The following is a 16,779-nucleotide window of genomic DNA, read 5'->3' as shown; positions in this document are numbered from 1 at the left end:
AATGGGGATCATGGCCTGCTTGGGTAAATTGGGTCGAAGGACCTGTTTCCATGCTGTATTGTTCTATTCTTGAACTAGGATTAAGGCCAAAGATTTGCAAGAATAAACAATTGGGCCAAGAAAGATATTTTCTTAAATGATTTAACCACCTATTATTGTTTCACATAACTTTCTACTGACCAGTTTCCAAAATCTAATTTTGTTTTTAAGTTTCCAAAATCTCATTGCAATGCACATGTACAGAAACACTAACACTGTGGTTAATTTACTGAGCCTGGAACATTGACCTGGAAGGAAGAGTCTGAATTCAACCTCAGAAGCTGACCTATTTAAATTCAAGTAGATAATTACATTTGTACAAGGAGTTGTTATGAATAATAACGACTGAGAAACCACCAAAAAAAAACCAGGGGGTACATTTATGTTCTTTGATGAAGGAAATGTGTTATCCTTACCCAATCTAGAATTCGATGTTCATGTGATCCTGCTGGTTGACTCTTGATTATTTGCTGAAATGGTGTCACTCATTTCAAAACCAATGAGATCGGGGAATAATTGCGAGCCAGCACTTGACAACTTCCATCAACAAACAATTTGAAAATCTGACATTTAGAAAACAGTAGCTGTCTGCAAAGGCTATCAGCTAAACTCTGCCACAACTACATTTATAGCTGTGGTCTAGCAATGCATTCTACTCAGAACCACGCATCAATCAATAAGCACTGATGATTGTTGAAGAAGGAACTGCAGATGCTGGAAAAATCAAAGTTAGACAAAAATGCTGGAGAAACTCAGCGGGTGAGGTAGCATCTATGGAGCGAAGGAAATAGGCAACGTTTCGGGTCGAAACCCTTCTTCAGATTGCAGTCTGAAGAAGAGCTTCTTTTTTGGTTCAAGGGCCATTAGACATCCAGGAATCTATTTTGCCCTGATAGTGATATTCAATAAGGACACTGGATGAATCCTTCATATTAAACTTGTCAAGCAGCTGACAGCAGTGTACCATCCATTTTATGTTTTGGGAGTTAATAGTGCCCACATCCAGCTCATCAGATTAAATTATCATATCATACAGAATCACAGCAAGTTTATACACGTTCAGCCAATTAAGTCCTTACCAGCTCCATGAGTAAAAAAAAAAAAATCAGCTTAGCAACCCTAAAACGTTTCATATCAGGTACATATCCAGCTCCTTTTTGGCACCACAAATGCATTTGCTCCACATTTACTCCTGGCAGTGCATCCAGACTCATTATTTGCGCAAAAATATTTCCACCTTTTCAAAGCTGGAGTCAAAAAGGGATACAACATGGAAGCAGGTCTTTAATCCACCAAATCTGCATGTTCCAACTAACAGTTATCCACACTAATCCTACATTTATCCCATTAAGTTTATTCTTTCCACATTGTCATCAACTTCCCCCAGATTCTATTACACACCTACATACCCGAGGTAATTTACAGTGGCCATCTAACCTACCAACCTGCATGTCTTTGGAATGTGAGAAGAATCTGGAACAGCCAGAGGAAACCAACATGGTCACAGGTAGAACATGCAAACTCCACACAGACAGCGGAGGTCAGGATTGACTAGGGGGTCTCTGGCACTGTGAGGCACTGGCTCTACTTGCTGCACCAAGTACCTTCATTCTATGTCCACTGTGAAAACCATTCCACAGAGAGAACATTTTGTCTCTAGTGACAGCATTTTCCATGTACCCTCCATAGTGTTAATTACCTCAATCAAACACTGTGGGAACCTCCTATTCCAAGGAGAACAATTTCAGATTCTTCAGTTTATCCATGAAACTGAAGTCTCTCATCGCAGTTGTCATTTAAATAAATCTCTCTCCACCCTCTTCAAGTTTTCACAACTTTCCTAAACTTTGGCACTCAGAACTGGTCACATTTCTCCAGTGATGGTTGAACCAGCTCCCCTCTTTTCCTTCAGCTGACAACATGGAATTTCACCCAAAATGAAGCATTGGTCTCAAACACTGCTCATTACAAAATGTGGCTGGATTTGCATTTGAAGAGCTGATAATCTACATGGTTAGTCACTGAGATGTGAGAAATGGGAGTCACTCCATTTCACTCCATTTTTTGGCCAGTGTGGACTCAATGGGCCAAGTGGCTCCAGTCTGTGCCTTGGAGACAAAAAAGCTTATTAATAGTTGAATATTATGTTATGACTAACTTCTGAAGTCTTAAACAGTTTTGCATGAATGTTCAATATTTTGTCCGGTCACTCGTTTGAATTTCAAAAATAAGAAGAAATGGTTTAATTCACTCATTTTAATCATAAACAGTATAAATATTCAGAAAAAAATCAAGGATATCCACACCATCAAGCATTGTTCTCAGAATATAAAATTACCTGTACCTGTCTTTTATAAATAAATAACATTCAGTTCACAACCAAACATGATGAAATTTTGCAATATTAAAATCATCCTGGTATGTAGTTACTAATGGCTTGGTAAGAACATTTACCAAGATACTAACAGGGGCAATACACGGTACAGTGCATTGTGTAAGCAAAGTTTTTTTTCCTCGTTTTATTTTGTACATTCTCCAAAATTACCTCCTTAACAAGCGAGGAGCTGTAAATACTGGAGTTTTGTAGGTGGTATCATGGTAGGTTTTGCAGCAAATCACCAAATCCTTTACTCGCCGCTAATAAAATTGACAACATCATGCTGTATAACACAATTGTATTAATGCTCTGGAATGAGCAAAGATGATGCACATAAACTCCGATATTAGAAAAGGGAACTAGAATGGGATTAGATGAGTTTCTATAAACATCAATATGTTCAGTTATTAAATTGCTCCCAAGATACAGGGTGGGAAACCCTGGCTGGGTGTGACCGCTTGCCACTGCTCAGTACTGCAATAATTAAGTTTTATTAAAGCAAGTTCCATTTACAGCAGAACTGGGGCTGTGTTGAAAATCAAAACAAACTTGTCTCAATCTGTTTCTAAGCAGCCAAGTGATATTGGGACCAGTCTTGGCCAGCTGACAAACTTACATTCCTGTCATCCAACAGTGTCTGCAATGAATGTGATGGATTTAAACAGAAGACTCCTACACCCCATGGAATAATCCAACAACAGACAAAAGGCATGAACTATTAAGTAAAAACAGTGAATAACAGGACACGACATGCCCATTGTCATAATGAAGTGAAAAGGTATATTAATGATTTAAACTTGGGTCTTTATCAGAATTTTTTTTAAATGAACTGATTTAAATTTGCAAAATATCCATTCAGACACTTTATGTATTTGTTCAACCTATTAAAAACTGCAGCGCATTTCCAATACTTTCATTTCTATTTCTACTCTTGGATTTCTCTTCCTAACATATAATAATGGGATCCTCACATAGGTATTTTTCACTTGAACGGTGGTGCTGAAGCCCCAAAATAAAATTATACAGTCGCAAATCACAACTCGACCTGTTTCTGTGCACTTTCAAAATGAACTGTATAGCTGACAGCACAGAAAGATACTCTCTTTAACATCAAAGGCTAGAAGAAAACAACATTCACCATTTTTATCAAATCTGACATTTAAAGCCCGACTGTGCTATTATCTAATGTGTGGGAATTTCATCTGGAAACAATGAATTTTATCTTAGCAGTACGTGTATTTGTTCAGTAACTGAAAAATTGTGCTATGTAATTGATGCTTTTAAATTGCCAGATAGAAATAAAAGTTAAGTATACTCTTCACTGTGATTACTCCTCTTTTAATGGATAAATAGCTACCGCTATTTTTTTCGCTACTGCTGTTGATAAATTCATAATGTATCAACGTTATGACAGACCTGAAAAGGCAACGCTTATCTACAACTTAACTCCTGCAAGCCTCTCACCACTTCACACCATCCTTTCCAATGAAGTCACTCAGAACATCATTCAGGTTTCCTGCAAAATCTTTTATAAACCCCGTCCTACAAAAATACTCAGCTCCCCATATTAGAAACTCATCTCCGTTCAACGCGTCAAGGTGCTTGAATATTTGTTTCTCTCCGCCTCCGTTGTCTTCTATCCCAATTTTATCCCTTTGGTCTTCATTCTCTCCCTCTGACAGTTTCCTTCACAATCACCTCATGGACAAAGCTAAAAATTAAGACCCCAAAATATCTCAAATAGTAGAATAGCATCTATAAACCAATGATATACCCACAGTCTCCTAGTCTAAAGTATTTCAAATTTTGTGAAAACGCTCAACTGTTAATATAACCTCTTGTTGTATGTGACTGTTGTTAAATCCTGTGTAATTTTATCAAAAGGTAAATGAGTGCAAAAAAGTTTAACAATGTTAATAACCTGGTTATTAATTGTTAAACTTTTGGCTGCTTTCCTGATGCACGTGGATTATCTAATAATAGTTTTGTATTGAAAACAAATACACAATTTTTGGGGGAGAAAGTCGGTGGATAAACTCCGCTGGTTGAAATGAGCAGGGTAGACCCGTACAAGTGAGAATTCTACTCAGTGTTTGCATTGAATACATAGTTTCCCTTCTTAACACAACATTTTCTATCTTGATTAAAGAAACCCCAGGTCAGTGCGTATTTCACATAAAAATTTGTGCTACTTTGCTGAACTATTCCTCTGCCTCAGTTCCAGGAAGGCAAAGACCTCACAGCTTTGCAATGTTCACTTCTGAGATCTGTGTCCAAAAAGTATATCCAATTGTACATACAGTCTAAGTTCAGGAGTCAACCTGATGCCAAAACAAAAAAAAGTGTTCAGATTCCCTAAGTGAGGAAACAGAACTCCTCACTTTCTCTTTCGAATCCATTTTGGCATTGACCTATACTTTATACTCCAAAACCACTTTGTACCACTGCTGCGCCTCATCTGGGACGCACTGTTAAAGAACACCCCTCTCATTCGATTACACTTGACACCAGGGTGCAGAACAGAATTATTTCCAAACTCACAGAAATAGTTGTTGTAAGGCACCAATTCCAGGTTTGGGATAAGAGATGAGGGAAGTGAATTTGAAATTCAGGCTAATGATTATCATACTTTCACAATTACACAGGTTGACTAGAATTCTTCATCGGAATATGTCATATGGACTTGTAGACTGATGGTGTTTTCACTTGGGATGGAGGAGCCCTCACAAATGGAGGAGTCCCAACCAGATTTCTCTAAAGGTCACTGGTTCTTGAAAATAATCCAAAAGGTTTACTGTGAAGCAAGCTGTATAGAGGGGGAAAAAAATCTTGGAAGGATTATATGTTTCCTCACATTGTAAAGTGCAATTTTCATTTTTAAAAAAACCCATTAACTCTATTTGTAAAGCAACTCACAAATATGGCCAGTTTAATACCAGAGAGATTCCAATTGTGAATTGATAAGGAACAGTGTCCAAATCCCAGCGAGCAACAATCCAGCAACAGAATAATGATGACACAAAATGCTGGAGTAACTTAGCGGGGGACAGGCAGCATCTCTGACAAATAATGAATTCTTCTAGCAGCAGCAGCAAGGAGCTACAGAAATCAATTACCCATATAACCAACCAGGAGGGAGACAGAGCGAGTTGATGTTGATGCTGGGGGCAGTGGTGCAAGGGTCAGGAGAAGTGCAAGGGGGCTGGGTAGCCAGTGTCAGAGTGCAAGAAGCAGTTCATAAATCAGCACCAGTGCTGGGGCAGCAGTGGGGCAGGAGGAGCACAAGGAGGCAAAGGACAAGGAAAGTGTGAGACGGCAGGAGCGTGTAACAGCGGGAGCTGAAAGTGGAGCACGGTAGTAAGAGGGAGTGCAGACAAACGCAAGGATGAGAGCGAAACAGAGATTGAGAGAGATTGAGGGCGAGTGTCAGACAGAAATCAAGATCGCACGAGTGAAGATATGTGTTGGGCAGGGAACAAGGGAAATCGCAAGAAAGCGAAGAAATGGGAATGCGAGGTCCACAGAGAGATCATAAAGTGTACAAAGAGGAAAAAAAAGATGCAAGGGAAAAGAGAGATACACTCTTGATAACGTTTCACTAAAAGTAATATTATTTGCATCATTTGGGTGAGAATTTTGGAAAATGCAAATTTCTTCTTTGTTGACTTACTATGTTCAGCAAGTGAATCTTTGACTTTTGTAATTCCGAGATCATCTGTTAATGTCTAAGGCAATTGTGAACGAGTTTAAAACTGCCTTTATTTATTTGTTACAAATAAATTGTATTCAAACTAATTCTCACATTTGTTCCTCAATTGTGCATTTTACAGTCATGTGTACAGCCTTGACTATTGCAGCTACATGCCTACATGTCTGATTTATACTAAACTTGGCCCAGTGTGATGGAGGAATGTGAAGGACAGCGAGTCAACATTTTATTTTGTGAGTGTGAGAAAGAGGACATTCTTTCTCACACTCACACAACAGTTGTACTTCCCTTTCCCTGGTATATTGTATGGTGTCAGAGTAGAAGACAGAAAAATGTTGATGAGCGACAAGGAACACTATTTTGAAAACACCTTCTGTTCTATCTGGCTGGTTATGTATACAGCATCTGGTCTCAAACTGAAATATTACATTTAAAGATACTCTGCCTTCTTTTCACTTTGCAATGTCCCAGTAATTTAAAAAACTGTTGGGTCTTCAGTTGTGCAGAAAACCTGCTTTTAAACATTTGCTTATACCTCACAATAATTGACCGATTTCCCACTCATAATTGTCTGTGATGTCCAACAACTTGATAAAACATGCATTTCAACAACATAACACAATTACATATTTCTAAAGAGGTCTTCATAACAATGTTCCTAACACAATCTCTTTGAGAATATGATATATTAATGAGAAATTTGATGACAAAGGGAAAGGAAGCTTGCTTATCTTCTGTCTTGAGATAAACAAAAACATTTTAGTTAATGTGCAGTATTCTGTTTACAAAAATCTGCTGAAGAAATGTACCACTCCAGCATCTCAACCTCTTGATTATTAATCAACTAATTGTTCTTCCACTTCATTACCAGAATCATTTGACATTTGTCTTCTGAAATTTCCATCTGGAAACTTGAATAAATTCTTACAACAAAACAATTGATCACGGCCCTGTGTTTGGCTGACATCCACCTTGATTTGGATAATAATACACAACTCAGAAAATGTGCAGGACTTGGAAGTTTGTGAGGTTGGTTGTAAAGTTCAGTCGCAAAGATAAAAGGCCAACAGTTCGTTGAAAGGCGGCGCCCAAGCTGGGCGACTCTCTGCGTGCTGGTCTCAGACATGGATCTGCAAGCACGCATTACATTTGCTCCACTAAACTAAACTAAGGTTCCGTCAATGGGATAATTTGGGAGACAGGGCACAGAATCTGGAGTTACTTGTGGTTTTCTTCACAGTCGAGTGCTTGCTTCTGTTGGATAAACTTGCAAGGCTATTAGAATTATTAGTAACTTGAGACAGAAAGTCTAGTTCTGAGCCCTTTTTCAGCCATAGGGAGAAAATGGCAGTGGACAGAGACTGCTGTTTGCTACAATGACCAGAGTGTTCTTTTTTATTTCCATCAAATTTCCAGTCTGATGACAGATTCTTCAAGCTTCTCCCATATTAAGCCATTGGTGAATCAGATAAACAAAGAAGCATTCTGTGAGAGTTTTGTTTCTATGTTGAAACTGAGCACTTGTCCGCCAGTTGCTTGCCGGGCAGTTTGGAAAACAGCATACTGATTTCTCAGCATCTTTCAAACCTTCTTGTCAAATGTCTGAAGGGTCAGGTCAGAATAGTACAGAGGCAATTGTAGCACAATCTATGTCCATATGGCAGAGAGGGGAAAACCATCGGGAGTTTTGATCTATAACCAGACAGATCCTGGGTCCTGTGCTATCTGCCACTGGATACTAAACTACAGCATTCCAAATCCTTCACTGCCTTCATTAATGGCCAGTTTTAACATCTTATGCAGGTCTTCATATGAATCATAGGTTGGAAGGCACAACTGGTTAAAGCTGGAGATACACATTAAAAGAGAAATTGATCAGTCCAAAAACGATTTGCAATAGATTATTTTTTTTCTCTCCACCATTATCATTATATATTTACTCAGTGCTGACAATATAATGCTGCTGGTCCCTAAACAAATATATGTCCTCCGCAGACTCGTTGGCATGCAACAAAAACTTTTCACTGTACCTCAGCACGCGTGACACCAATCTAAACTCAAACATTGGGATGGGGATAACCAACTCTCAATTAGGTGGTTGTTCAGAATTTATATTATTCCAACAACACCCTTTTTCCCTCTCAGCCCATACATTATCTGTTTCTGTCCATTCCATTCTCCTTCTCGTTGCCACCCACATTAGTCTTTCCATCCTCTCCTCTCTCTTTCCTCATAGTCTCCTCTATTTCAATGCTCCAGTTCATGGAGAGGAACAAATCTCTTCATTTTGTTCATCTAGTGCTTCACCCTAAGGAAACTAATCCCATGCCACCACCCTGGGTGGCGCTGAAAGTGGCAGCCTTGCCAACAGCCTGTCTCGTCCCTTCCTTGTTTTTAGTCTGTTTTTACTTGTATGTTTTAGTGCATCGTTAGTTTTTGTATTATGTGGGGCTTTTATGGGGAAAACTTTTTTGATCTCTTCTCTTGACAGAGATGCAACTTTTTCCGTAACGTATCTCCGTCCACACTGCGACTTTAACATCGTGAAGCTGCAGTCCCTTTGTTAGGGATCGATTTCCGAAGCTCCAACTGCAGGAGCTTCAACCACCCCGATCGCCGACAGCGGGAGCTTCAATCGCCCCGACTGCGGAAGTTACGATTGCCCCGACAGCGGGGAAAAAAGGATGAAAGAGGTACAAGTTATTTGCCTTCCATCACAGTAGGGAATGTGAGGTCACTGAAAAAACAAGATGGACATGCTGCCTGCACTGGCGAGGACTCAGAGGGAATGCTGTGAGTGCAGCGATCTCGGTGTTTTGCAGGGACATGGTTCCATGAGGACATCCCGGAGTCTGGTGCGAGTGTGGACGGCTTTCTGACTGTTCGGGTGGGCAGGGACTGCAGAGAGAGTGACAGTGGTCAGTGCAACTCTGGTTGCTTCACGGTGAAGGAGTGTGTGTGTGGCCCGGATATTTAACTGATGGCTGTAGGTCTCTGCTTATGCTGTGTGCCCTGGGGATTCTCACACGCCGTTGTGGTGGCTGTTTAAGTCTATGTTCAATTTTTACGTGGTTATGTATCTTGTTGCTTTTTTGTATGACTGTTGGCAAATCAAATTCCTTGTTTACAGACTTGGCTAATAAATTAATTACAATTACAATTTCACTTCAAACTCTTTCCTATTGCATGTGTTCTAACTACCTGTGGACGTGGTTAGGGATGAGAGTCCCAATAGGGGGGAAAAAATGTTGCTATTTTCAGCAGACAATATATCAAGTACCCACCCACAGACGCGCGCGCATCCCTCTTGCTGACCCACTCACCAGGTATGAGCTGTGGGCAAGGAACTCTGCGTAGGTGCTGCAATGATCTGGAAAGATGGGCACATTGCCACAAATCCTCCTGGCGGCAGCTGGGAAGAGCCCGTTGTGAACTGCAACAACCGAGCAAGTTCCTCTTGAGTGAAACTAGACACCACTGTCCAGAACCACTTCATTACCTGTGTTGGAGGTGGGGTGGGGGTGGGAGTGGGCAAAGAGGAAGGGACAGGGAGAGAAACACGCAGACATATGATTTAAGATTTGTCAATCTTATTCGCTGTAATTTATCAATGTCACATTTCTCGTGGGTTAAATATCAAACTGGGAAGATCTTTCCACTCAATTGTGGTGATTCAACATCAAATCATTAACCTATATAATCTTCCCACTCGATCTTAACTTACCGGGATAAGGTCTGCTAACAACAATCAGCTCCTTGAAGCAACTATGTCCTGAAAGGTTGTGTGCCTGATGCCAAGCATCAAACCCATTCATGAACATGCTTGGTCAGAGAGGAAGTTGCATCATAAAATCAGCCATGATCATATTGAATGGCGGTGCAGGCTCGAAGGGCCAAATGGCCTACTCCTGTACCTAATTTCTGTTTCTAAAAGGAAGATCAGGAACCTTGAGCATTGGTGTCAGATTGACAACTTAGCCCTTAGCAAAGCGAGTTGGTTGTTGGCCCAAGGAACCAGGAAGGCGAACACAACCCTGCATTCATCAACAGAGCTGTTACAGAGCTGGTCAACAGCTTCAAGTTCCTAAGCATCGATATCACCAGCACCCTAGCCTCGTCACTGAACACAGTGATGGTTGTCAAGAAAGCACCGCAGTAGATTCACTTTCTTAGGTATGTGAGAAGATTCGGCAATTCCATGAGGATTGTCTTGATCTTCTACAAAGACACTATAGAATGTATTCTGACGCATCTCAGCCTGGTTGGCAGCTGTTCTGTGCTTAATCACGGTGAACACAGCCAAGTCCATCACAGGCTTGTTACTCCCTTCCACCCAGTCCATCTTCATGGTGCATTGAATAAGGCTGAAAGTATCAGCAGGGATGCATGCCACCCTGGCGATTCCCTCTTCTGGGAGAATAGAATAGAATAGAATAGAATAGAATAGAATAGTTTCTTTATTGTCATTGTAACATGAACCATGTACAACGAAATTTAAAAATGTCAGCCAGTCAGTGCACCATTCAAACATTTCTAAAAGCTAACAATACATACAAGGTAAAATATTAAAAGATAAACAACTAAAATAAATATCATGAAAATAGCACGCATACACACCCAACCCTCCATCCTTCTGTCGATTTCACAGTGTACCACAGTCCCTTAGTATGTCTCGCCCCTGCGTTCCTTGGTGGCTACATTTAGTGCTTTTATAGCAGTGGGGTAAAAACTGTTTTTTAGTCTGTTCATTCTTGTTCTTGTAGATCTGTACCGTCTGCCTGACGGCAACAGTTCAAACAGGGAGTGTCCGGGGTGGGAAAAGTCCTTTATGATACTCTGGGATTTTTTGGTGCAGCGGGAACTGTGTAAGTCCTCCAAGGTAAGGAGAGGGCAGCCGACAATCCTCTGGGCGTAGTCAATGGCCCTCTGGAGCGCTTTTCTCTGAGCCGCTGTGCAGCTGGTGTACCATACGCATACACAGTATGTTAGTATGCTCGCAATGGAGCACCGATAAAAGGACAGCAGCAGTCTCTGAGTGATGTTGTTCTTCCTGAGCACCCTCAGGAAGTGCAGTCTCTGCTGGACCTTTTTCAGCAGCGCAGTGGTGTTCATGCTCCACGTCAGGTCCTCCTCAATATGGATTCCCAGGAAGCGGAAATCCGCCACCCTCTCCACACAGTCCCCACTGATAGTCAATGGTACCATGTTCGTTTTATTCTTCCTAAAATCTATTATTAATTTCTTTGTCTTTAAGGTGTTGAGGAGCAGGTTATTTTCTTCACACCACACTGTCAGCTGCTCCGCCTCATCCCGGTAGGCGTACTCGTCCCCCCCCGAAGAAGATACAGAAGCTTGAAAGCCTCGTCATCCAGACACAAGAACAGCTACTTCCCCACTGCTCTGAGAAGTATAAAGGAGCGACTGGGTAGGTTGTGGTTTTTGTTTCCTGGAGGCTGAGGGGTGACCTCAGAGATATATAGAATTTTAAGGGGATAGTTTAACGTGAATGTTCAGTCTTTTTCCCAGGGTATGGGGAATCTAAAACTAGAATGGCACAGATCTAAGATGAGAGGGAAAAGATTTAAGAGACCCGAGGGGCAACTTTTACTACACAAAGGATGGTGAGTATATGGAATGAGCTGCCAGCAAAAGTAATAGAAGTGGATTCAATAACAATGTTTAAAAGGTATTTGGATAGAAAAGGATCAGAGGGATCTAGGCCAATAGCAGGCAAATGGGACCAGCTCAAGTAGGCATCTTGGTAAGCATGGGCCAAAGGCCCCGTTTCCGTGCCATATAATTGCACGACTCCGACAACGTAACAGCTTGTGTGTCTATACAGCCTAGTCTGGCTTCTTGTGGACATAAAAATAGAACTTGATCATATAATGATCACTATTAGACAAAACAAGCATCATTATGAGTTAAATCCAGCTTTATTTAATATTAAATCTAATGTATATTGCTGTTTGTATACTAACACTTCGCAACGCAAGCACGTTGTTATAAACATCTTCAACATGAATCTAAGGTAGACAAAAATGCTGGAGAAACTCAGCTTCTGATAGATGCTGCTGAGTTTCTCCAGCATTTTTGTCTACCTTAAATCTTCCAGCATCTGCAGTTCTTTCTTAAACAACATGAATCTAAAATTATTTTTGATTGCTTAATTCAACACATGAAGTTTTCACTACCTGCTAATAGCTTATTGTGGCTTAATTGAAAATATTTCAATAACATTTACATTTTCTTATAACACCTGAAGGTCTCAGCAGCACCAACCATGCCACTGCAAATTCCCATTGCGTTATTATCTAGACTTACCTTCTCTCGGAAATGCCAGGACCCTCCAACAATGACAGCATGAGTCTTGAAATCGGGAACATTGATGTTTCCAGTCCCACACATCAACAGCTGGAAGTCAGAAATCAATAATAGAAATTACAATAGCTTTATCACTTGATTAAAAAATTGAACAGTACAGTTTATTATTGTCGCGTGTACTGAGGTACAGTGAAAAGCTTTTGTTGCGTGCTAACTAGTTAGCGGAAATACAATACATGATTACAATTGAGCCATCCACAGTGTACATGATAAAGGGAATAATGTGAATAACGTTTAGTGCACGATAATGTCCAGTAAAGTCAGATCAATGATAGTCTGTGGGTCTCCAATGAGGTAGATAGTAACTCAGGGCTTCTCTAATTAAAGAGATATATATCAGAGGATCTTGCACAATGTTGTTCACAGTTCAGATATTAAAGTGTGTAATAATGGGAGCAGTATCAGTTAGGATTAATGGCCGGTAATAGCCAGGGCATTATCAATTGGGATTAATAGTCAAAGTAATAACATGGATATTATTCGGATTAATAGTCAACATAATGACAGGAACATTATCAATAAGGATTAATAGTGCAAGTAATAACTGGGACATTATCAATTAGGATTAACATCAAAGCATATTGAGAGGTGGGTTATTACAGAATGACAGGTTCACATACCCTGCATAAATAAAATTAAGTAATTTATCATTTAAAATTTGAAGACAATTTGTGAAAAGTAATGTTTTTAATACATTCTTCAGCTGCAAGATGTACTTTAAAATGGGAGCTTCAAAAGCCACTGTTTGCAAAAAAACAAAACAAAACTGGTGAAGGATGTGCAAGAGTTCAATGAAAACAAAAAACAACTTTTTTTTGAATGCTCGCAACATGCAAAAAGTTAGACTAATGGGCTTGTCCCACTTACGCGACATTTTCGGCGACTGCCAGTACCCGTCATGTTGCGGGGTGAAGCTTGTATGGTCATGAGTGGTCGCCAAAGAGCCGTGCCTTGTTCTGCACGCCGCTGGATTTTCAACATGTTGAAAATTTTCGGCGACCTATGACGGGTGCCGGCAGTCGCCAAAAAAGTTGCGTAAGTGGGACAGGCCCATAATGCCTCAAATGCCAAAAATGTCTGTGTCTTTCAGGGGTCGTACGCCTCTCTTTCCAGATTTCCAGCTGAGAAGATCACAGTGGGAAAGCTCTGATTTTAAAATAGCCATGTGAGAAATGGAGATGCTGCAAGTTGCAAAGATAGGACAACACATAAACGGAAAATCTAAAAGGTGTGAAGACAGACCTAATTGGACTAAAGAAATGCAGAAAGTAGTTGGTGGGGCGGGGAAAAAAAACAGTTTAAGCTACAATGGAGAGTGGTAGACCATTAACAAAATGTTATAGATATATATACTTCACTTTTAGAACACAGAACAGTACAGCATAGGAACAGGCCCTTTGGCTCACAATATTTGTGCTGAATGTGATGCTCAGACTGAACTTTTCAAATGCTTCAAAAGAAGGAAGTGGAAGAATGTGTTCTGGGTTACTTTTTGTGAATATTTGAAGAGCTCTCACTGTTTCAAAAGGTAACGTAAAACATTGGGTCCAGTGTCAAACCAAATTGTGATTTGTGGAACTTCACATGGAAGCTGATGCTCTACTTCCTTAGGAAAAGAAAAGTCTGCAGTCTAGACATATCTTGTACGTATAGTTCTTAAATCCTCAATCGACTGGAGAAGCCTGATAGCAGACAGCTGCCTTTGCCTCACACTGGTAACTTGTATTGATGGCACATGATTGCCATCTAGTGGTATAAAGTGATTCAGTGTAGGGAATTTAAAGCTTGTTTCATAACTTTAGACTTGAGATACAGCGTGGAAACGGCCCTTTGGCCCATTGATCCCCGCCGACTAGCGATCACCACCGTACACCAGCACTATCCTATAAACTAGGGACAATTTACAATTTTTACCAAAGCCAATTGACGTCTTTGGAGTGTGTGAGGAAACCGGAGCACCGGGAGGAAACCAACGTGGTCACAGGGAGAATGTTCAAACGACGTACAGACAGCACCCGTAGTCAGGAATGAACCTGGGTCTCTGGTGCTGTGAGGCAGCAACTCAACCGTTGCGCCACTGTGCCACACCTTATATCCTTCACAAAAGCAATTACTTTCAAAATGCAACACTTCCTGGTCGCCTAAACTACCCAGCCCAGCGGCAAGCCATTCGGAATAGAAAGCTTTTAAATTCAACTCCGATCTGAGCTAATCCTGTTGGCATTGAGGAAAAACAAAAGATGAGGCCAGCTTGCTGAGGCTGTATTAGTTTCTGGCTCGATTGTGATATCCTTCAGCATAAAACTAAGTTTGCATATGGAAAATACCTTACAGGAGAATGATAAGAGAACCCCAGTATCATTAGGGATAGGAGTAGAATTAGGCCATTCGGCGTATCAAGTCTACTCCACCTTTCAATCATGGCTGATCTATCTCTCTCTTCTCACCCCATTCTCCTGCCTTCGCCCCATAACCTTTGACACCTGTATCAGTGGAGCTACACACAGGATAAATAACAGCCACTTGGTCAGTCAAAATTGCCAGCTGCCAAGGAATTATTATCCAGCACCAAACACCCCTTCAACTGAGAAAGGAGCACCAAGGGCGAAAAGTGGGAAATGCAGAAAGTTCATAAATAAAATAACACAGTGGTTACTTTTCAGGATTGGTATATAATTGGCTGGATAACTGATCTGGAGATAGCAGTTTAAATCTCAATAACATAACTCGGAATTTTAAATGCAAGTAATTAAATATATCTAAAATATATCCATATGTAAATGAAACCAGTATCAGCATTGGTGGGATGAAACACTGGGAATGTCGTTTAAAACTCATCTGTTATATGCTCTGAAATAAGCATAGCAATCAATCAGCTCATAGGTAATTAAGTTTGAGCAATATATGTGTATCAGAGCCCTAAGCATAAACACTGAACACTGAAGATAGACACAAATTGCTGGAGTAACTCAGCGGGACAGGCAGCATCTCTGTCGAGAAGAGATGTTTCGGTTTGAGACCCTTCTTCAGATTGAGAGGGAGACATGGACGGGTAAGGTGTGAAAACACAGATCAAAGGGGACGATGATCAAGGAAAATGTAGAATGGTTTATTGTTAGCTGAAGGGAAGGTGACAACAAGGCACACAATCAGTTAAATTTAATCAGGAGGACAGTGAAACTAGTCGGAGATCTAGGATAGAGGACGATGAGAGGGAAAGCAAGGGTTACTTGGACAGTCCTGATTGGACTGATCCAGGATGGTGAGGAATCTGCCTACAGATAGGAAATGGCACAGCTGGCGTCCTGGTGCCATTTGCAACAACTTGGAGCTCAATGTTTTTAAGGCAGTGGAATTGATTCTGGAGTTTAGGAGAGCTCCCCCTCCCCTTCCCCCACTCACCAACAACACCACAGTCACATCTGTGAAGTCATTTAAGTTCCTTGGAACTATCATCTCCAGGGACCTTAAATGGGTGGCCACCATTGACTCCACAGTTCAAAAGGCCCACCAAAAGATGTACTTCCTGCAGCCATTGAGAAAACACAATCTGCCACAGGCATTTCTAATTTCCACCCAAGGACTACCTAATTAATCCTTACTGTCGACCACTGGAAATTGGAGGAGCAGCACCTCATATTTTGCTTGGGCAGTTTGTACCCCACCGGTATGAACATTGACTTCTCTAATTTCAGGTAGTCCTTACTGTCTCCTCTCCTTCTCAGCTCTCCATCTAGCCCTCTGGCTCCTCCTCTTCTTCCTTCTTCCTGCCCCCCCCACCCTCACATCAGTCTGAAGATGGGTTTCGGCCCGAAACGTTGCCTATTTCCTTCGCTTCATAGATGCTGCTTCACCCGCTGAGTTTCTCCAACATTTTTGTCTACCTGCCACAGGCATTGATGGTCCAGTTTTATACTGTCATCATAGAGTCTGTCCTCACCTTCTCCATCCGGGTCTGGTTTGGCTCAGCCATCAAGCATGACATCCGGAGGCTGCAGCGAAACGTCCGATCAGCTGACAAGGTTGTTGGCTGCAACCTTCCCTTCCCCCCCCCCCCCCCCCCCCCATTGACTAACTGTACACTGCAAGGGCCAGGAAGCGAGCGGGTAAAATAATCTCTGACTCCTCTCATCCTGGCCACAAACTCTTTGAAGTACTTCCCTCTGGGAGGTGACTCCAAACTCTCAAAGCCGCCACAGCCAGACATAAAAACAGCTTTTTTCCACGAGCAGTAGCTCTACTCAAAATACAAAAGTCTGCAGCCACATAA

At 41.2% G+C, this 16,779-nt stretch overlaps 1 protein-coding gene across 3 annotated transcripts in view; it reads right to left on the bottom strand.

Moving 5' to 3' along the window:
- Positions 1-2,283: 2,283 nt before the first annotated feature.
- The window catches only part of arel1 (apoptosis resistant E3 ubiquitin protein ligase 1), a 72,161-nt gene continuing 57,665 nt past the window's right edge, over positions 2,284-16,779 (bottom strand). For all 3 annotated transcript variants that reach the window (XM_055640128.1, XM_055640127.1, XM_055640126.1), the window contains 3 exons: positions 12,450-12,539; positions 9,449-9,624; positions 2,284-7,971 (listed from right to left, as the gene is read on the bottom strand). In XM_055640128.1, coding sequence (XP_055496103.1) covers positions 7,869-7,971; positions 9,449-9,624; positions 12,450-12,539 — 369 coding nt within the window. In that variant the 3' untranslated portion in view covers positions 2,284-7,868. The remainder of the gene's footprint in view (positions 7,972-9,448; positions 9,625-12,449; positions 12,540-16,779) is intronic.

The sequence above is a fragment of the Leucoraja erinacea genome, chromosome 9 (assembly GCF_028641065.1).
Source record: "Leucoraja erinacea ecotype New England chromosome 9, Leri_hhj_1, whole genome shotgun sequence".
Classification (NCBI taxonomy): Eukaryota; Metazoa; Chordata; class Chondrichthyes; order Rajiformes; family Rajidae; genus Leucoraja; species Leucoraja erinaceus.
The sequence above is the reverse complement of the archived record's forward strand: the minus strand, read 5'-3'. Positions and strand labels throughout refer to the sequence as shown.